The sequence below is a fragment of the Electrophorus electricus genome, chromosome 2 (genome assembly GCF_013358815.1).
Source record: "Electrophorus electricus isolate fEleEle1 chromosome 2, fEleEle1.pri, whole genome shotgun sequence".
Taxonomy (NCBI): domain Eukaryota; kingdom Metazoa; phylum Chordata; class Actinopteri; order Gymnotiformes; family Gymnotidae; genus Electrophorus; species Electrophorus electricus.
Window position 1 is genome coordinate 10,863,128 of NC_049536.1, and position 22,102 is coordinate 10,885,229.

The 22,102-nt window shown below is 40.7% G+C and overlaps 1 protein-coding gene across 1 annotated transcript; it reads right to left on the reverse strand.

The window, feature by feature from the left end:
• Nucleotides 1-846: 846 nt before the first annotated feature.
• Nucleotides 847-20,518, reverse strand: eps8l2 (EPS8 like 2). The gene is given in 19 exon segments (XM_027027261.2): nucleotides 847-1,135; nucleotides 1,521-1,653; nucleotides 1,840-2,023; nucleotides 2,329-2,410; nucleotides 2,537-2,665; nucleotides 2,761-2,866; nucleotides 3,118-3,255; nucleotides 3,724-3,872; nucleotides 3,970-4,044; nucleotides 9,891-9,979; nucleotides 10,119-10,245; nucleotides 10,499-10,575; nucleotides 10,674-10,783; nucleotides 11,048-11,127; nucleotides 11,919-12,068; nucleotides 12,670-12,731; nucleotides 12,734-12,830; nucleotides 14,691-14,754; nucleotides 20,198-20,518. Coding segments are annotated over 18 exon segments (1,893 nt in total). The 5' UTR covers nucleotides 14,721-14,754; nucleotides 20,198-20,518; the 3' UTR covers nucleotides 847-1,060.
• Nucleotides 20,519-22,102: the final 1,584 nt, after the last annotated feature.

A 22,102-nucleotide genomic window follows, 5' to 3' on the forward strand; every position in this document is an offset into this window, starting at 1 on the left:
GTACAGCAATATGAATAGGTTTGTGCACAAGAGGCAGTGTATTGGAGAGTGAGTGCAGGCTATAAATATTGGTAGATTGGTTGTAGAACGAGATTTGAAATTGGTAGCAAATGTAGGCTTTGTGGCTGAAGGGAGAGAATGTGGGTGGCAGGCATATATAAGGGCCAGTTGAGATAGGTGCTAGGGGATTTGAAACTAGGTCTGTCATCTTTGCTTGTAGAATTTTGTTTTAGAGGTATATACCAAGGGGAGCTGTGAAGAAATTATCGTTGGTAGCTGAAAGGGCTGGTCAGTGGATGTGGATGAGGAAATGCATTATAAGGATTGAATGGTTGAGGTCATTTGGTGTCTCAGGTACATGGAGGACTGAGTGAATGAACTGTTTTATGTCATTGTCACATCTAATATAGTAGATCTGGATGGAACTGGTGGCACTGTGCATGGTGCCACTGAGGCTGGTTATGGCCTTAGTCACCAGGGAGGCCAGTTTGAATCTTCCATGCTGGGGAATGCATTCGTGGCATAGTAGATAAAATCCTGGCAGCACTGAGAAGGCATTAATGGTGCTAGTGGGGCAGGGTATAGACTTTGTCACCAAGGAGGCCAACTTGGGTTTATCTCTAATGAGGTGTATGTGGTTTGTTTGAAAGTACGCTAAGAAGGGGGTGGGAGAGGAATTCCAGACCTCATTGTTGAGCCTTCTGGAGGTGTCATGGGCTTAATTCAGATGAAGATGAACACAGATGAAGGGAGATGCCTACTTGATAACCCCTGTGAAAAGCTTGTGATGTTGGAATTTTCTATTATAAAGTGAGTGGACTGGGCCCTATGTGAAACTCTAATGGCTTGGCACAGGACATTTGAAATTTTAGCCTGTGTATAATTGCAATAGATGTAACCAAATGTAGACTATTTGATAGTTAGGAGAGATAAAAAGATAAAGTAGGACTGTGCACTTGATCATAGGAAATGCTAAATTTCTGTCATCTTCTATTGTTAGTATGGGTCTTCATTAGCGATGCCAGAGTGCAGTCTGATTGACATATTGAGGTGAGCATGCTCAGTTGGTGGAGGAGGCGATCTTCTCCTGCTGTTTCTTCATGACCTCCTGCAGTTCAGAGTCCCCTCGGCTCTTCTGCCAGACAAAGGAAATTATTGGGAATTATTCTGATTTGTGACTCAAGATGGAACTTGGGCAGGAAAAGCTCATTCTACATTAGTAAAACAGTAAATTGTTTTGTGCTACTGTATTATCTGATATTTACATATGTGGTAGGTTCACTCAAGATCAGATATTTTAAAAAATTATTCTAGGACTCTCCAGTGGGGGAGATAATAAAACAAAAAATGAAAGGATCAAAACTGAAATAAAATAGCATGTGGCACATAACAGTTAGATTTTAGCCTACTGAAAGCAAAGTGTGTATAAGGCATTTAACACCTGTATGTTCAAGGAAGCAGGTGAGTTATCTGTTACTTTAAGTTATCTGTTACTAGCTGAAGTGTGAAGCATAGCTGACCTCTAGCTGCGCTTTCTGCACAGTGATCTGACTGTAGACACGAGACCCTTCATCTCCACACACGGCCTTCAGCTCCTCCTTATTAAGGGAAAACAGCTGAGCTCCACTCAGAATACCCAAACACTCCACCGTCCTGGGAGATATTCAGACAGTTTCACAGATGTTAACTCACATACACACCTATACACAAACAGATTTAGGTGCATAGGTGCGCTCTTAAGCCAGTGATCTGACAAAGAATAAATGAATGTAAATGACTGCCATTTTACACTGATGATAGATTCTCACACAACTCAGACATGCAACCATATAGACTCACGGTTTGGAGAAATATTTGGCATTGAGCCAGTTTGTGACTTCAGCAGGAGAGGAGTCAAAGGTGAGGGGGACGGTAGGGTTGGTGTGACGCTCCACTCTGAAGTTGCGAGTTGGGGGCTGGTTCTTACTCTCTGTGAGCCGCTTCAGCAGCTCATCATTCATTTCATCCATTGACTTTGTGCGATCTGAGCAAGAGAGAGAGAGAGTGGGTGGATGTAAAAAGCAGCTTGGTAAAACCTTCTCTTAGTTGTCTATATTGGATATCATACCATAATGACTACAAACATTTGAATTTAGCACTCTAAAGGCAAAAACATTTCTCAGTTTCAAGTGGCATAAAACTGTTTAACAAATTCAGCTTCCAATATACAAATTGAAACCTATCAAAACCGGCTTACATAAGGCTGCTTACACATTGGGTGAGTGTCTTAAGGTGAATAGTCTGACTGCTAATCGGTAGCCCAAATGTATGTTTCCTAGACAAACTCACTGTCTTTACCACGTGGTAATCTAGGCCTGTCAAAAATCTCCCCAATCCCCAACGACCCAGAGGGAGACACTCCTTTATAGGACTACAATGAGAGAGAGAGAAATACAAAGAGAGGGAGTGAGACAAACAGATCAAGGACCAGGGATGTATTTGTTTCAGAACTCACAATGCAGTAAAAGTGATGTGAATTGGCTTGAGAGTGCATTACCGGGCTATATAATGGGTCCACACCATGAAGATCATCTGGGGTAACTACATCTAGGATGTTGTAGGGCACATACCCGGCCTCCCCACTCCTGTTCCTCAACTTCCACCACTGCTTATCATCCTCAATTACCTTCACACAAACAGCTTAGATTAGACAAACCCATTTCAAACACTGCTCACAACTGCTCACAACTACCTCTCTCTTTCTCCCTTAGTCTCTCTTACCTCTAAAACCTCGTCTTGAAGGACAGAGAGCTCATTGGCATTGCCAGCCACAAAGTGGTAAAGAATCTTGGCATACTTCCGGCCAGGGGGAGGCGCTGTGAAGGACCTACAGGGGTTGGAATGTGAACGCTACAGTTATTGAAGGAGGTCCTGTACATCTTCTTCTACCAGTACTCAGACCACTGGAGTGCAGTAATGTTTTAAATAATGAAAAGCATGTTATCGTAATATAAAAGCCTTTGACATGCATTACAATCTTTAAAGTGTTTATATAAAATAATTTGAGGAATTAATATATTAAATACATTTAATATGATTTGTACATAATACTATGTCTGTCAACAGTTCAAAACTCACCCGTTTGATGATAGTGGGGACTGTGATCCAGTCTCAGTCTCCCATGGTGATGTGAGGAGCAGTTCCACTGGAGGCTCCCAGCCATTACGGAATTGTGGGATGTAGAGAGGAGCACACTGATCCCTTGGCCAGTCAGCTCTGAGAGAGAAAGTGTGTGTGTGTGTGTGTGTGTGTGTGTGTGTGTGTGTGTGTGTGTGTGTGTGAGAGAGAGAGAGAGAGATAGAGACAGAAAGAGAAAGGGAAGAGACGTCCTTCATTACCCATGAAATACTAAGTTAAGGAAAATACCAATTAAGGTGTGTTAAAAAAAATATAGATAACATGGTGTAAATCATGTGACTTCAGAGGCCATGTATTTAGATAGGCACAGTGCTATTCATTATGAGCCATTGTAATTTACAAATGAAACTTAGTGTTCATTCATCAATAATGTTAATTTCATATAAATTACATAAATGAAATTAAATTAAATAAGGTTGGTGCCAGGATTTGTACAGCTATGGCATAAAAAATGAACCATCTCTAAAACATTTTCTATTTAGTTACCTAGGTGAGTTTTGGAATATAATAAGGGATGATGACTGCAGACAGAAGTAGCAGAGCTACCTGGGTCGTGTCCAGCCAGGCCCCAGCAGCTCAAAGATGGTCATCTCTTTAGGGGACAGGTGTCCTCTCAGGAAGTCCACCGCATCTCGAGACAAGTGAGGAGAGATGACTGAGCGAGGCAGCTCAGGACTACCACAACTCTGCAGGACCTACAACAACATGCAACACAAACAATATAGCTATTATATGTGCATGTCTATGTGTGTTTGTGCATTTGTGTATTTATTCCAATATTCCAGTTCTTACCATCTCAAGGGGTCCAAACAGGAAGTGGACAAGTTCTGAGGAGTTGGGGTTCTGAATGTGTTTTTTCAATTTGGCCTAATGGGGGAGCACAGAACCAACAAATTCAGAATATTAATACTAGTTGAGGAGCAGCTGCCCCTATCCAAATCATAAACAAAATAGGAGAAATAGTAAAAGTGCCACCATCCTCTAGTGTTGTCAACTCTTATGCTGTTGGACATGTAGGACTGTTGATTATGCTGTAGCCCAAGACAAAGAGGACATGATGGATACATGCACATACTGAGCCTGTTTACACCTTGCATTAACTTGCATTTTTGTTGATCAGATCATGTTTCACCAAATGAAAAGCCAGCTATAAACATACCCAAGATAAATTGTGATCTAGTAAGGTAGGTAGTAATGTAGTTTACTGTATAATGTCGAGATTCTGCATATTTAGAGTTTTCACACTAGAGGGTTTTTTACGGACTCAGGACCACTTGCTCCGCAAGGTCAGTACATAGTTCAAGTGTGAAATCCATTTTTGAGTCCAGGAGAGGTGAAAATCTCTGGTCCTCCTGAAGACAGTGGTCTGGAGTTCACTTCATGGTCCACTGTGTGTGTGGAAGCTATCATCTCAAGTGCCACGTGTGGGGTTACATGATTGGTCCGTGAAATGGTGAAAATGTCATATATATAAATTGCAAGGTGAAATCTCATATATCCAAAAAGCACAGTTCTTTGCCTTGTGAGGGTTTATATTGACATATGTGCTACTGGAATCGACCCACAGTTCAGATGAAAGTCTTCTGTGTAAAAGCAAACCAGTGATAATGAGCTCCTCACATAAACACAGCAAAAACTGATCCTGGGTGCGTTTTTGTGATCGGATCACTTTCAGATTTCGTTTTACTACATGAAAAGCCAGGTGTAAACATACCTGATTGCACTGTGATCAGATAACTTAAACCACATTCATAGGTGGTGAGGGAGAGAAAATGTGTCTTCTGTATCTGCATACAATTATGTAAGCACAAAGGGGTCTGCTCGCCGACTGCAGAAATTACAGCAGCTGCCACATAAAGCTCCTGTGCCAAAGCAAATGCTTCTTTGTCTGTTGTAGATGGTTTCTGCTCATATCTGACAATCTATAATACACTGGTAATAGCCCGTGAGGATCTAGTAGGTATCAGAAAGTGAAACAGAACTATGTTTGGGTTGGTACACTTTTTATGCAGGAAAGTAAAGCTGGATCTCATTTGGCCAGGTGCCATCTACACTATCAGGCACTGGGACACAAAGTGGTGATAAACAGCATGCAGCACCAATGACAGGTTGGGACCAATTGCCTGGAAACTGGACAGTGTGCCCAGACGTAACCCCAAAGCCCACGTCAGGCTGAAATAGCCACTAAGTACCTATTGACAGTAGAAAAAGCTTTACCATTATCCAACAGCTCCTGAAGAAAACAACAACTTTACCACTGTGCTTTGAAAATATGGACTATGAGTGCCTTGGGTAGGTTTGGGCATTCATCTTCCGACTCTCAGGGGCTAGGCCTAGAGATCCATGTTGTCTGGATGGGGATAGAAGATTTTCCATCCTGTCTGTGACAGCAGGTGCCTCTGAAGTGAAAGGGGCTAAGTCTGGGCTGCAAAATGTTGGACAATCTCTTCCACCCAGCATTTGGATGGCCAGTTTCAGAATTAGATTCAGGCTCTATGCCCTTACTCTGGCCAGTGCGTGGAAAATCAGACTCAAATGTAGAAATGCATTTGCAATGTAAACGCAAATGAAGAAATGCCATATGTGGTTTGGCCATATGTGGCATAGAGCATCCACACCCACCAATGCATTTTTGTCCAGTAGATAAAAATACAGAGGACAATCAGTGTGTTCCTATGAGGCACTGAGAACTATGGTTGCCTGCCTGTATCTCTGCCCCAACTGAGCCACTAATTTAGGGTGAAGTCCCTGATGCCCAATCAGAGAGGATTTTCGTGATAGCAGATCTGCCCCCCTGTTCAGTATCTCTGTTATATGTTTCATGCAGAGAGAATGAAACTAGGTGCTGCATCATAAGAGTTTTCTCACCAGTCTGTGTAGCTGTAATGAGCAAGTACCACCCTGGCGATTGATAAAGGCTTCCACCATGGAGTTGCCTGTTTTTACTAGGACATGCTGAAGTACCTCACCACCACCTAAGTATCTCACTACCAAAAAAACTGCAAGAAGTTTCAGATACATTATGTGTATCAGAGTCAATTGAGAAGGCCACACCCCATTCACGGTTCTGCTCATCGGACTTGTCCATCAACCTGGACACGAGTAGTCATAGTTATCCACAATTACATGCCCCCCAGGAGTCAAAACAACAGTGGGGCCTCACCAAAATTGGAGTGCTGCCATACTAGCTGCCTTTATTATGTCTGAAGGAACAATGGGTTCACATCATAAGAAGTTCCCACTGTACCAAAGAAATCACTAAAACCATCAGCTCCAGCATACGCAGACAGAGCCTAAACTGAAAATGAAAGTGGGCAAGATACTGTGTGAACAACACTGTTCTCTTCTCTGACACCCAGACTCAACTGGAGAGGGAGTATATATGGAGACCCAAGTAATCTTTACTCTGTGAGGGCTCCAGACTTATTTGACCCTAGTTGATATTTAACCCCAGATTCCATTCTGTTCTCATTGGTCTGGCTCAGCACCATTTTGGAACTGATGAGTACCTGCTCCCTGCAAATGTCTGTGTATGAGAATATTCCTTCCACACACTTGCTGAACACTTGCAGGGCTGAAGACAGCCCAACCTGCAAATCTGACATATTTTCTGTATGTGGGATAAATGTCTATGCGTCCATCTGACAGATCGATTGTTACAAACCAGTTGTGCTGACAAATCAGCCATCTTTTGTAGCAGCATTGGGACTATATATGTTCATTTAACACATGGACATCTAAAATGGGGTGAGGTGCAGAACAATTTTTCTTTGCAATGATAAAGTAGTGGGAGTAAAACCCTGCTGGCTTTCCTCTTCTGAGACAACTATGATCACTGGTTTAACAGAGATGCAATCTCATGTCTTAGGAGCGGAATCTGAAGCCAGAAAGTGGAATTCATTGGGTATCGAAACCAACACACCATTAAATCTTTGAGGTTTCATAGCAAATTATAGCCTGTATCCCTGGGAAACTGCACATGTGTGCCACTGATCTGTTCTTACAGCAAATGAGATGATGACATCAGCCTCACGAGGAAACAGCGGATACGAGTCAAAGAGAGTGTGAGCTCCCTCTGGTGGGGATAGACAGGGGAAATTTTGTTTTCCTGTTGGTATTTTGAAATGTGGAAAGCATATCACCCTTGGTCTGGTTGCAATTGTGCACTCTATTTTTTCTTTGTATGTCCCACAAACTGAGTGCTTGGTTATACTTGGTTACACTTTTGTTCGAACTGCCCTACATCTCCTTCCTTTCTTGAACTGAAGCTAAAGTAAGGGTTCCTGAATAGTTTTGAACTGGTGAGCCCTGCTGACACAACTGGGACTGTATTTCCCCCCCTTCCAGATCCCCCTCCTTTTTGTGGGGAACGGACAGCATGGTGGGGGTGTCAGGCCACCTGGTTCCTGTTCCTTTCCACAGGGTTGAGCTGGTGATTCTTAGCCACCACAAACAAATGTTTTCTCCATTTCCTAGGGTTTACTGTTCTAGACCATTGATTGGCTTGCTGGCTAACCAGGTCTAGTTGGCTTGCTGTCTCACCAGGTCTGGTTGGCTTGCTGTCTCACCAGGGCTTTCTAGCTCACCAGGGCTTGTCTCTGGACTTTGAGCCCCCTTTGCTTTGCTCTCACAGCTGTAGCTGCAAAGCTCTGCTGATCCATCTAAGGGGAGCATTGTGTTTGTCTGTGAGGCAGGCAGAGTTTGAACGCTTCAACCTCCTGCTTGCTGAGAGTGCTGGTTTCTCTCATTTTCTCCAGAGCTGGTAGAAAAAGACCCTTGGTGGGGTCATATGCCGCATTCATTACCTCCGCATTTGGGGTGTTGCCAAGGCCAGAACACAGGGTATGCTCTAACTGGCATCCCATCTCCTCCAGAATCTCTGCTTGGTACACTGACAGTAGTGTGACAACAATTACAGAGCATATTGACTGTGTGGCATATTTGTACATGAGCCGATAAATGGATGCAGTGAGGTGGCAGATATGGTCTGGCAGATAGGATGATAGGAGGTGATAGGAGGTTACAAGCCAATGAAGTCTCTGCCACTGAAGACTCTGCCAATTCCACAAATCTATAAATTTCCATCTTAGAACAGCCCTTGTTGGAGAATTTGCTCTTAAAGGGACTGGAGCAGTAAGGGCATGCCTGCTTCATGCATGCGGGAATTGCAGGAAGGAGCTTCCTAGTAGGGGTCTGACCTGAAGGGAACCTTTTTCCATCATAAAGGTCACTCTCTGCCCACTCTGTATTTCATGCTGCTGCACAGAGTATGGTTAGTCTTTTAGTGACCTATTCACACACCTCATGCAGGTTACTGGCAGGCTGAGAAACTTTGTCAGCCATGCTGGATGGTCTGGACTCTAGGGCTAGGAAGGTGGAGTCATCGTCCTCATCCTTCTCTATGTCACCCATGTTAAAGAGATCAGAGTTGGCATTGCCCTCCTTTTCCTTATAGCATGGTTCCCCTATCATTGTGAGGAGGTCTTCAAACAGAGGAGGCACATCAGGTTTGTCCAGTGCTTGGAAGCTCACGGTTGATAGTCACTGATAGTCCTTTTTGTTTGCTACTGCAACCTCCTCAACCTCCTCTCTCAAATTTTCTGCAGCATCAAAGTACAGTGGATCCATCTTAGCATTTCAGTCAGATACACCTGAGCATGTTTAGTTCCCATACAAATGATGTATAGAGGGTGAAGGTCCCTGCCCAAATACTATCTACAAAGTATGTTGAAGAAAGCATGGTAGTTAGATTTCACAAACTAATGCTGATGCTACCTTGTTAACTTAATACCGCAACTAAAGAGAAAAGCTTGCCTTGACGCAATCACTTTTCTTGTGCTGTAGCTGGATTAACAGCCAAAAGTATACTTTTCCAGGGAGGAATTTATACAGCAGAAAGCTGTAATTGTGTTCTGTAATGTAATCTATCAGAGAACTACTGAATGAGAAAAGCTACTGGTCAGCATTGATTTATCTGGATGTTGCTGAAAATAATCAGAAGCGGTATCATTGGAGATTCCTTAATTGGTCACACCCAAGGCAAGTCCCCACAGTGAAACACTAGGAGAAGCTAGAAAAAGAACCAATGCCGAGTTAGCCACGTTTTTGAAAGAAAAAAATGACATTAACCACAAAGTTATGATGGTAATAATTACAGTAACATTCCATATTGCAGTTCTCATTTTTCTGTGATGTTGCAGTTGGGCTAACGTTAGCATGTTTCGGATGCTACACCTGCTGTTTAACGTTGTTTTTTTTTAATGTTGCTAAAAATATTTTTGTGAAGTGCCCAGGCAGTCATATTGGTTTGGTGTTTCTCCTGTTTATGTGTGCCTGTGCTCTCAAATAAATGTTTTCGTAAGTCCTTTACTGTTCAGCGCTATTTAGCACTATTCATGACAGTTCCTGTTACCAAACATCTAAGCACTGAAATAAGTGTGTGCTTGATCTATTATCAAATAGATACTACTGTAGATTACCTTTCATGTCTAAAAGATTTATATCTTTTTGTAGGCCAGCAATGTTGACGTTTCACAACATGCTTTAACCTCCACTTTGGGGAGGGGCTGTGGCAGCAGTGCTAGAGTGCAGCAGAGAGGGCGTGGGAGGGGCCTGGTAGTTGCACACGTTCAAATTTTCAACTCCACTCTCTTCCCAATCTTACCAACTGAGTTGAGTGTGCCAATATGCTGGAGGCTATAGCAGAAGCTCACCAGAAGGTTGAAGGACAGCTTTAGTTTCTGGAGGCTGTCGATGAACTCTGCCTCAGACGGAGGTTTGGCCCTCAGAGTCAACATACCCTCTGGACATAACCACAGAAAAGACATTAATGTTATTACACACATAAACACAACAAATATATGAACATGAACTGGCTTATAATGGAGCAGACTGATTGAGTCATGATTCTCATGAGGGCAGAAGAGAATAGAAGGTGATACCTGCTGGTGCTCTTTTCTTATTCTTCCTGCTCTTGTTGCGCTGGTTGAGCTGAGCAAAGGCTTCTGTAGCCTTCTGTAGCCGTGCCACAAAGATTTCAATGTCATCCAGGGCACAATTTAGGATTTGCTAAACAAAACACGCACAAACACACACACACACACACACACACACACACACACACACGCACACACACACTCTCTCTTAGGGAAAACTGCAATTACATCATTATGCCCAATTACTAAAGCCTGATTCCTGATCTTATCAAGATTCTTCTGGGTTTAAGCTCTGTGCATATATGTATGTATTTGTGTGCACATGTGTGGGTTTGTGTTACTATGTGTGTGTCCTCCTGATGTTAGTCAATGAAAGGTGCACTCACCACATCCTTCTCAATGTGTTGGGCAAGTTGCGCATGGGATTCTGCATCATGCTGAGCTAAACCATGCCTCTCTACACCTAACACACACACAAATTGAGAGATGGAGATTAAAGGACTTGTATGTGTGTGTGTGTGTGTGTGGGGGTGTGTGTGTGTGTGTAAGTATACAGCTCACTTCTCATGTCCATAGCTGCAACGCGACCTTTGGCTCCAGGTGTGGGACCTTTGGGCTCTGAGGGGGGGATGATTGTCTCCCGTTGCCGTTTCATCTTCTCCTGGTTCATCCTGTGGTATAAGTGTATGAAGGTATATATGCATACAGTATTGACTTAGATGGTCAAAATCAAATCACATAAAATTTCAGAACTCTTTAACAACTCTAGCCTACTTAAATCTTCCTTCCATAGGCACATGTACTACATGGCTTCTTTCCTTGGTCAGACAGTGGGCCATGTTGGAGCAGGGTAACAGAGCTGGAAGACAAGCTTGGCCACTTACTCACCCCTCAGCTCTTAAGATCAAACTTTACACTCTGAACCAGAGACTCACTTTAGTGTCTGAGGTCTCATCTTCTTGCCGTGTTTATTGTCTCCAAGAGCACTGTCAATGTCAGCATGCACAATATCTGCCTGAAACAAACACACGTAAATGGAGACACACCCAACCACCCAAACAAACACAAAAACACACACAATTCACACTGCATGCATAAGCAGAGCTTATTTTTACACTCATATATCATATATTACACTCTTATAGAAGTAGTCTATGGGAAGAATTATAATTATTTGATAGTGGTGATTAACTGCATTAATTTTGCTCTCATTTTTTGGCAAAACTTTAAAAGGCAACTTTTAAATTTAAAAGTCCAGATCCCCAAACTATGTATGGCAGAATAACAGGGAAACAGGGAGCAGGATTGGGTGTCAAGAAAGGAAGCATACTAGTTATAGCCAATATTATCGCTTCGGAATCTGAAGTACCAAAATGATTAGAATGAACAGAATCTTGTGGTGAAAGCTGAGATGTTATGAGCAATTGAAATCTTTCCAAAAGAACTGTAAATGAATCAACTTATGATGAGGTCAGAAATTAATACCTCCTTTCTATGTAGTAAAATTCCATGTGAGACAATAACAGATTCCCAGCTTTATACTATGTGCTTATATTATTAGGTTTCTGTCTTGCATACAGTGAAATACAGTGTGCTGGTTTCTGTCTGCATACAATGAAATACAGTGACATTTTCAGAATTGTATCAGACACTCTTATCCAAAGCAACCTACATATATTTATTAGTATGACCATTGTATATTCCCAGAGAATTGTATATTCCCATGATAGTGGTGTTTCCAGCTCCTTGTTCAGATGAGCTACATCTGTGTGTGTGTGCGCGCATGTATGTGTGTGTGTGTCTCACCTCCACTTCATCACAGTAGAAGAAGTGTATATCTGGTTTGTGCTGTTCTGCGTCCTGACAGACCAGCAGGAGGACAGAGGGATAGCGAGTCTGTTTCAGCACTGTCTGACTGTGATGCACTGTGGAGAGTGGGAAATTCTCCAGCTCCTCCTGTTATGGAGAAAGAGAGATATGAATGTGCCAAATGTTGGTAAAGAGCTTGCAGTCCAGCAAGGGCAGAGCAGTAAAGAAACAAAATACTAGAACAAAGGGTCATAGAGATAATGAAAACAATAGCTCAGAGTGGAATATCTGAGTAAAAAGTGTTCTTAAAGATGGTTTCTCTAAACTGATGACAGAGAAGAACATCTTTGAGTATAGGCAATACATCAGATACTCTCAAAATGACATCGAAATCAAATCCCGGTTTTACACTATAGTGATAATCACAGCAGAGTCAATAACCATAAAACACAAAGGTCCCATAAACACCTCATTTCATCAGATTCAGATGTTCAACCTACAGGATTACAGATTGGCAGCAATAATTTGGTTTTTTTGTTTGTTTGTTTTTTCTGTATGGCACGTTTTAACATTTTAAACAGGAACATACATTTTTAAAGCTAGTTTCCTAAAGAGACAGCAAAAAATGTAGGGCATGAACTATTGCAGTTATGTGCTGCAATGTTGTGCATCTTATAAATAACACACACACACACACACACATACACACAAATATACACACACATCCATGGACACATGAAGTACTTACCATAGTGTCACAGTCCAGAAGTTTGATAGCCTTGTCGCTGACCTGCAGAAGCATCTCCTGGTCCAGATTTTGTCTTTAGAGTCCAGGAGAATCAGCTTCTTCACTGCATCATCTACTGTTGCAATGGACTCCCTCTTGTCCATTATAAATGTTGACAAATGCTGAAAATATATATTTTTTTACTCTTTATTTATCTAAATAGATCAGTTATTTATTAAAGCAGTTTCATTATTTTTCTGTGCCATTTTATTTCAGTCATAAAGTTTCTTAGTGAAAGCACCTACAAAGTTGTTATTTTAAAAAATTATTCTTACTCCAAGTTTTGAATACAAAATACATGTTGAACAAATGGGTTTTCATTCATTTCAACAACTGACTCTTTCTGTAACTAAAACTATAAGTAGATTTGATACTATCTTCATAGAATAATATCATAGAATAACTTTATTATGGCATAAAGTATAAGTGTGCATTCTTAGCAGCTGCATCACACCTTCATTGTAGCTGAATGCAAGGCTCGCACACTATGGATTCATCCACCAGAACACTCCACTGAACTTTATCCTTTAACCCCTTTTTAAATCAGCTATATGTAAGTGCAACCCACCCAAAATACATGCACACTGCACTTTACTTTAATTCTGGGACTCTCTACATACCTGAACATAAGTAACTGCATATTTAGCATCCTGTGGTGACACTGTATGCAGTGCACACCATAACTACCCCCGTTGTGCTTATTACATATCTTTGCACCAACACATTTGGTATTGTATTTGTGAAGACCTTAAAATGACAGGTCATCTGAAGGTGATCCCACTGATTACTGACTAGCAACGTGTGGCCTCCCTCTAGTGGCCAGAGACTCGCACTACAGGTGGCCCTTTACAAAAACATTATAGAAATATAACCATTTTTTCAACATGGCATAATCAGGCTTTGACATGCATGCTGAAAAATCAAAGTCACATCTGGTTTTACCTGTTTACCCTAGAGAGGCAATTAAGATAAGAAATAAAAAAAACCTGATATGAGTAAAAATGGACTGCTTTGAACTGTTGTTATAAGAAGTTTGGAAAATCTGTAATTTTCATTGGTATGTCTTGATGATGACCACACATTCTCATTGTTTCAATTGTTTGGGAGTTCTTATATATTTTCTACTAGCTGTGCAAACTAGGAGTTACTGAAGGCACTACGGTTTTACCAAATTCGGAATCAACAATTAAAAAATATAACTGGAATGTGGTAAGGAACCACTGTGAATTTGTTTGTCATACTTTATGTGCTTATGTGTTCATGTGCTTGTGTGTATGAGGGGACAAAGTGAAGGAGAGATGCTTCATTAGCAAGATCTTATCAAAATGCTGAGGGATAGTGCTACCACATCGGACCCATATCCAAGGTGAAATTCTGACATATCCATATTTATTCAAATCGTCCTCTATAATTGTTCAAAAATTGTTCATGCTTCTTCAGAGTGCCAGAGGGTTTTGTGTACTACACACCCACTTATCTGCATTTCTGATCAGTGTACACTAAAACCTGAGAGTTTAGATGGGCTTTGAAATATGGTTGGAACTGATTCAGAGCATAAAGACCCAAGCCAAGTACATGAAAATAAGTAGACAGGAGGCAGACAAGAGCCTATTTTGGTCAGTCAATGACTCACAGATTTGTACAAGCTGTCATTGGCATCTATTCAGTCAAAACTCAAAACACCACTATAGTCACCACATGTATGTTAGATATGTTACCCAAAATGGCAAGGAGCCTTGACAATACAATTTCACTGAAAGTGCCCATAGAGTAAGTCACTTATGTCTGATCACGTTTGATAAATGTGTCAATGGCTTGACTGTAATTGCTATACTGCAGTGCCATAACAAAGCATAAATTGGCTCAAACATTAACCTGCCACTTAAAGTCCACAGTTACTGGAAATAGAAAGCACTACACCTCCATGCTACAGTTTAGCAAGAAAACAAAAAACAAAAGGGCGGGAGAGGTAAGCGCCTCACCTGGACATGGTACTGTGAGGTCTCCTGCATTATGAAATTTGAGTTGGAGTATTTCTTGCGTGCTCTGATTGGGAAATAAAAATGGTTACAGACTTACAAAAAGCCAAAAGAACACAAAGAATTCTAAACACAAATGTAAGACATATTGTCAAGTAGCTAAATTACTACAGATTAGACAACTAGACTGAGTAGAGAAACAATAATGACTCAAGGCAATATTGTATTACATAAATCACTAGAGATTTCAAAGTTGACATAGTTTATGTCTATGTAGGTGTGAAGATGTCATTAGGGAACAGTCTCTGGGATAATACTGTAAAATGCTTCTTTTTTTTTTTTTTTGCTGCAAAAAGTGTGAATTGACAATCAATATTTAAATTCCTACTCCTACCAGGCATCAATCTACAGCAGAAACAACCAGCATGGTTTTTTATATTCATTAAATTAATTAAAAATATACTTCCACCTACTAAAAGATGCTGCTATTTTAGTAAACATGAATAGGAAAAACCCCTCATATAAGTAAACAATCCTGAACAATAAATAAAGTGGAGCTTATACACACATACACTACCAAAATAGGAAGAGGCAACATACTAACCTGAATGCCACATTTTGATATGATATAGGGAGGATAGATTAGGCACATGAAATATACTGCACAGCTAAAAGGAAGTAAGCTAAAAGTAACACACACACAAAAAAAGACATGATACATATGACATACACAGATGCACAAGACAGACATACAGACATACAGACAGACAGACAGACAGACACACACACACACACACACACACACACACACAGGAAAAAACAAACAGCTTATACACAGTTGATCTCAGAATCCACAACAGTAGTTGACTGCTACTGATATAATTTCCACTAGGCTAATTTCCATAAACTCAACAACCTCTTAAACTAACGAGAATCCAGCTCATCAGATGTATACTGAAGTACAATAAAAATATAATAACAATTTTGTGTGATACTAACTACTCATTCTATTCCCCAGTTTAGATCAACAAAATTAATCTTTCATTTTCAAATGATGGCCAGTAAAGCTCTCATTCCTACCCATCTGACCATTGTCAAAATCACATTCCATTTGACTCCCCACACTTCATTACGATGTCTGAAATCGGCTTCCCTTTAAAGAATACTGCAAACAGACTGACTGAAAGACAGGTCAACAGTACACTTTTTATCGAAGTCAATGTTCAAAGTTTACACGTCCACTTGGAATAACCGCTTCCTTCTTGTCTGATATTGTTATCTCCACTTGTTTTATAACAACTGCCATAAATCAGATGAAACTTAACTGGTTTGTTGAACCAGCAGTTAACACATATGCAGTCAGGCTCCCCCACAGTGCACATACACTAAAATCTATTCCCTGAGCTATGAGGCACGCAGTGATGAACACTGAGCATGCCCAGTGCAATACAACTGTACTGGAACTGTGCTCTTACCTCATGCTGCACTCACATTGTAAAGTAATTGCATAAAAAATAATTTCATTTAATTCCCTGGGGGAAAAACTGTCAGGACAAGTATAGTGAGCCAAACTTCTTAAAACAATCCTAAAAATACAACTACTTTGGATTATCGCCTAGCGCTAGCATTAGCACCTTGGTCAAAAGGACAGTTGCAAGAGGCTGCAGGCTTTATTTAAGACAACCTCAAGCAAAAGCATCAGGGCCATCACAGCACATGGCTGGGAGTTATCCATGAATGTCTTCCCCCTGGTAACAGTCATAACAACTTCCATTACACATAAATAACCACAAAGTCAGCAAAACATCTCCTGGTATAGTGGTAGTGATACAAGTACTACACATTTTTATATACTTTCTTTTACTTCTTTCCAAAGACTATTCAATTAATTACATTAATACATTAATTACTCTTAATTGAGCCCTTGCAAGGAAAAAACATATATGTGACATTTTTATTAGGCTATATTTTAAAATTTTGTTGGTTGGCATCACAATACTGGCTCAACACTGTTATGGCATCCACGATGAACAATGCAACATCTATTAGCTCAGTCCTAGTTTGGACCTCACCTAATATTTACCACAAAGTAATCAAGTTCCAGTCAAGTGGCTTACAGTATGGGATAAAGCATCAGACCTAGCACCTCCTCTTTCTCTTATGTGGCCACAGGGGAAAATGTTCTTTTACGTCTCACTCATCTTCATCCATCAGTTCATTTACACCACCCCACCGCTCCATCTCTTCCTTCTGGGGTGAAACGGTAGCACTGGGCACAGGCAGGCCCTGCAGGTGCAGGTGCAGGGGCAGCAGTGAGAAAGCAGAGCTGTGTGCATGCCTTATTCATGGCTGACATTTATATGCCAATCACTTCACAGTTCGCACGTCATGTGGGACTTGTCAGAGTACTGAGCGACTTCAGTGGGAAGCAACTGCCTGGACTTTCCTTCTATTAGATGAAGAAACCTCACATCGCAACAAACAGAAACATTTTGCATGATGACTATGGAATACCTGGTCTCTAGCTACTCAAAAGGAAACCTCTTCACATATCTTCCCAAACAGACTTTTCTAAGTTTTCTAAGCTTGTCCATTTTATACACATCTAGTAGTACATAATAAAAGCATCTGGTAAATGATGTAATGTTAGAACCATTTCACACTAGAAAGGTCTACTCTATCTAACAGCAGTGACCTGCTGACTTTGTGGATCATTCCATTATCTCCTTTTTACTCCTTCATCATGGACTGGTACAGCACTTCAGTATGACCATCTGCTGTCCTGAAGTGACTGCTGAAGAGCATGTAATGCTATCTGTCTCACCTCTTGGCCTTTGTCTTTCCAGAGCAATGATGTCATTCTGTTGTTTTCACAGTGCGAAAAGGAACTTGATTGGTGCCATTTCATTTCACCAGGAGTGTAAGATGGAATCACCATCTGTTAATAATATTATGATATATTTGCAACGTCTGATCACATTTTGTATCATTTGCAAATATATTCCTAGCTATTCGATAACTTTAGAACAATTATAACCTATAAAACTTGCTTGTTACACAAAATGAGACCTGGACATATAATTCCGATCTACAGGAAAAAAGCAGGGGAAAAAAAACCTCCATAATGCCACATTTTAATGTTTAATCCTGTTTTGTATTTCTCAAACAAAAATCTTGTTACCATGGTGAAGACACCTGTTTTAACAGACCCTTTTGAGGCCTATCAGTTACAAACAGAAACTGTGCTGGTGTTACCATGCCAACTTGTCATGGGGTGCCTGCTGATTACAGGAAATGAAGCACCCATGTGAAGTGCCATCTGTTCCAGTCAAGCAACCATCTCCAGTTAACCTACACAGATCCAAATGAACATACCAGGCCAGCACATATTTTCCTATCCTCCCATATAGTACAGCCCAATCAAACAGTTCTGGCACATGCATGCACATACAAACACAAATTCATATGAGAGATCATCTGAATAAGCCTGAATAAAAGTCTCAACATGGATATGTGAACATACATAACGAAGGGGATTATCCCATATTCACCAGCACCACCATACTGCTGTCTGAGCACTCAAACAAGGAGAATTGCAGTAGGAGTTTGGAGGAGAATAATAATAAAAGAGAATATACAGGACAGATAGACTGAATTACTGTACATGAGAAAAGTTCCCATCCAGGCATTGACTCAGATTACAATTCAGGCCAAGACAACCAAGATCTGCGGCGTCTACAATCTGAGTGGAATGAAAAATACTGTTCCTCACTGTCATATCACCTCACCTCTCTCTCACTCTCTCTCTCTCTTTTTTTTACCCTCCCTCCCCCTGCCCATCTCTCTGATAGCTCAGATAAAGTCTTGTGCAAGGCAAGTCAGAGGCCCACAGGCCAATTTGCATGGCTTGTCAGCAGGCTAAGGGACAGTGTAAATTTTTGCATAGCTGAGCAAAGACGATATTCACAGCGCATGAGTTAGGAGAATGAAACAGTGGGCATGGGCCAAATGTCACAGTGAAAAAAAATCCAAAACATTAAATTATACAGTACACAGGTCCTGTAGCAGTTATGAGAATGTACTTTGTCTATATCACATTCCCAGACATTCACTTGCATGCAGTCACCTCCAGGTAGTGTAAGATGAACAGGCACTCATCAGCCATCTGCTGAGGCAGTGGGCCAGGCATCAGGGGCCATCTGTCACAGATGCAACCATGGACTACTCTTTTCTTCCCTCTTCTTCTTCTTCTTCTTCTTCTTCTTCTTCTTCTTCTTCTTCTTCTTTTTCTGTCTCTTTCTTTCTGTCACCCTATCTCTCTTTTTATTCTCACTCTCTACTTGAGGAGGTCAGTGGTTGCTGTGGTTTTGTCTGTTTTCACTCATTGTCTGGCATGTGTGCATTCCTGTATTATGTATTATGAATCTTTACCATAAAGCAAGAAGCAAAATGGAGCCATTCTGAGATGGCAGGAAGGCACACCTCCTCCTGCATACACACTCTCAAAGCCTCTTTTATACGCCGATATTACACAACTGTACACAGACACACATACACACTTTTTCCAGCCACATACTCATAACAGACACACCCAGACTGGGACAGAGCAGGACTGTGAACATTTTGACACACAGACTAACACATATATACACACACACAAAGACCTTAAGATCATAAGACTCCTGTAAATGAGCGCTGTAACAGAACTACTGGGATACGCTGTAGAAGTCAGACTTTACAGCAGGAGTGCCTGAAATCAGCAAGAATTGTTGCCATGACATTGCTGCCAATAAATTCTTCAGACGTTTTTTTAATTGATGAATGTGCAAAATTGCTTACTGCAGTAGATTCCAGATCCTTTCAGAGTATCAGTTCTCACTTTAGTCTCTGTGTCTATTAATCTTTCTCCATGTATCTCTCTCTCTCACTCTGCCTATCTATCTCGCTTTCACATAGTGAAACTTACAGATATTTCCTGGCGCAACCATTTGATTAACAAATGTTAATTGTGATGGTTTGACTGAATTTCAGTGCAGGCATATCAGTCTCTCTCTGTTAAGCACTTTGAGACCCATGTAAATGACACACAACAATACCGGTAACAGACTTATGAATACTAGAATACATTTTCCAAACCTTTTTTTAAATGCCAAAAAGTGATCACAGTGTCATGGCACAGCACTACAGTGGGTTTGTGCATATGTATGGTCCTTATACATAGTCTTTAAAGTGGGATCGTCTACTTAACTTACAGAGGACAGTTTAGATCTAGTAATAGCCAGCAGGCAAGCATGAGTTGTGACATAAGACGAAGAAGAATCTTACAGAACAGCTGCATAATCGTTTTTGTTGAACGTTTTACACACAAATAAATAGTGAATGAATAAATTAGTAGACAGCCAAAATACCAGTATACACCATCACACGCTTGGCACAGTACTGCAAACAAATATCCATAAAATACCCATATATCTTAATATCCATAAAATATAGAAATCCAAATAGCTTACCATACAGGGCCTTAGCACTGATCTTGCTGTCAGATCTGGCCACTCCACTGCAGGAAGAGGAAGAAGATGAGGAAGGATGATTTCTGCTCTTCATTGCTCAAACAGGTCTTATTAAATAATATGCAAGCCACCTAAACACACTTTCCTCCAGCAATAGAACACACTCACTCTCTGCAATCTGAAATGGTGGCTTAGAGATTTGTGTTAGAGTGTTTTAGCTCAGTGGCACAGTGTGGCTATACTGGACAGGACTGGCTAAGATTATCTACAGGTCCTCAGCACATATGGGAGCAAGAGAGGGGGGCAAGAGGGAGTGAAAGAGAGAGGCTGAGTTCAGCTGTGAAGGTAAAGCAAACACTCTTTAACAGAACTGCTCTGTCAACCGAGAACCTCAAACACACATACTCCCTAACACACACATGCACACGCACACGCACAAACATACCAAAGCTTGCCAAAATATCTTCTAGTTAGTGATTTTTTTTTTGTATGAGTGAATCATTTGCATGCGTTTATAATTGATTGAGACTCACTTGGCCTGTCTCACTGAAGGTCCCATGAAATTCATGATCTACAGCACCCACCTGAGAGAGGGAGGGAAACAGAGAGAGATAACAAAAAGAGATAACAGAATATAATACAGTATATTATTTCATATGATACGATCCAATCGTTACATTTGATATGATGCTATCCAATTTGTCAGATTTCTCTGAAATTCATCTTGCATCCCTCAACAGCTACATTATATAAATTTACACACATCACAGAACACCTACACACATAGTTACAACACACTTACACATGCCCTACTACCCAAATATAACATTGCACTTTTCCCAGTGTTGTATATTACATCTTAGAAATATTATTGCATATTTATGTGTCAAACTAAACCAACCTTCTATGAGCTAACTAGCTCAGTGGTTAAGGTACTTGCCTTGTAATTGGATGGTTGCAAGCCCCACCACTGCCAAGTTGCCACTGTTGGGCCCCTGAGCAAGACCCTCAACCCTTGCTTGAGTTGTACTCAGTCATAATTGTAAGTTGTTTTGGATAAAAGTGTCAGCTAAATACCGTAAATATTTAGTCCTATCATCTGTACTCTATTTGAAGGCAGAACATTTATTATGTAGAACATTATGGACAATGGGAAATCCTACTTGTTAGTCCATGCTTTCCAAACCAAAAATAACTTCTTAAGTCTTTGTGGTAATAAAAAGTGCATTTTGGACACAGCTGCTTACTAGCCTAGAAACACCACATCAAAATGAATTCATGTCATCAGTCAGTAGCACTAATAAAGCCATACAAAGATTTAAAAACAAAATTATTTGATGTAGTCTTTACAGTCCTCAGCTTTACAGTCATTGGTGTACAGAGTGAACAAAAGTGGAGAACTAGTGGAGAAGCATCAACATTTGTCATAATCGTCAAAGATAGTGTGCTGTTTACTTGTACTCCCTGTACTGTATTAGGGAGAAAAGCATTATACCAGAGAATATGATGGGAATTAATACTGTGGCAACAGCTACCGGAAAAAGGGGTGGCCAGTTGAGTGAGTAAAAACTCCCAGAATTCCATGCACCTCTCTACAAACTTTATTTAGCTAAAAATTAATGCTAGCATTAGCGTATATTAACATAGCTATAAATTAGTTGAATCGTGTTTCTTTGAAGTTTGTGTATTAGAAATGAATTACTGTCTTACTGATGTGTGTCTCTCCCCCTATTTTCCCCATTAGTTTTTGGTTTCCCTTTCCGCTTGTTTGCTGTGTATGAGTTTTTTGTATTTCCTAGAGCAGAAATGGTGTTCACTGGTTCTTCTATTTTGTTGCTAAATTGGTGTCAGAAGTGGGATGTGGCCACTGAGCTAGAAGACATAGCCCAGAGGAAGATGTTATCA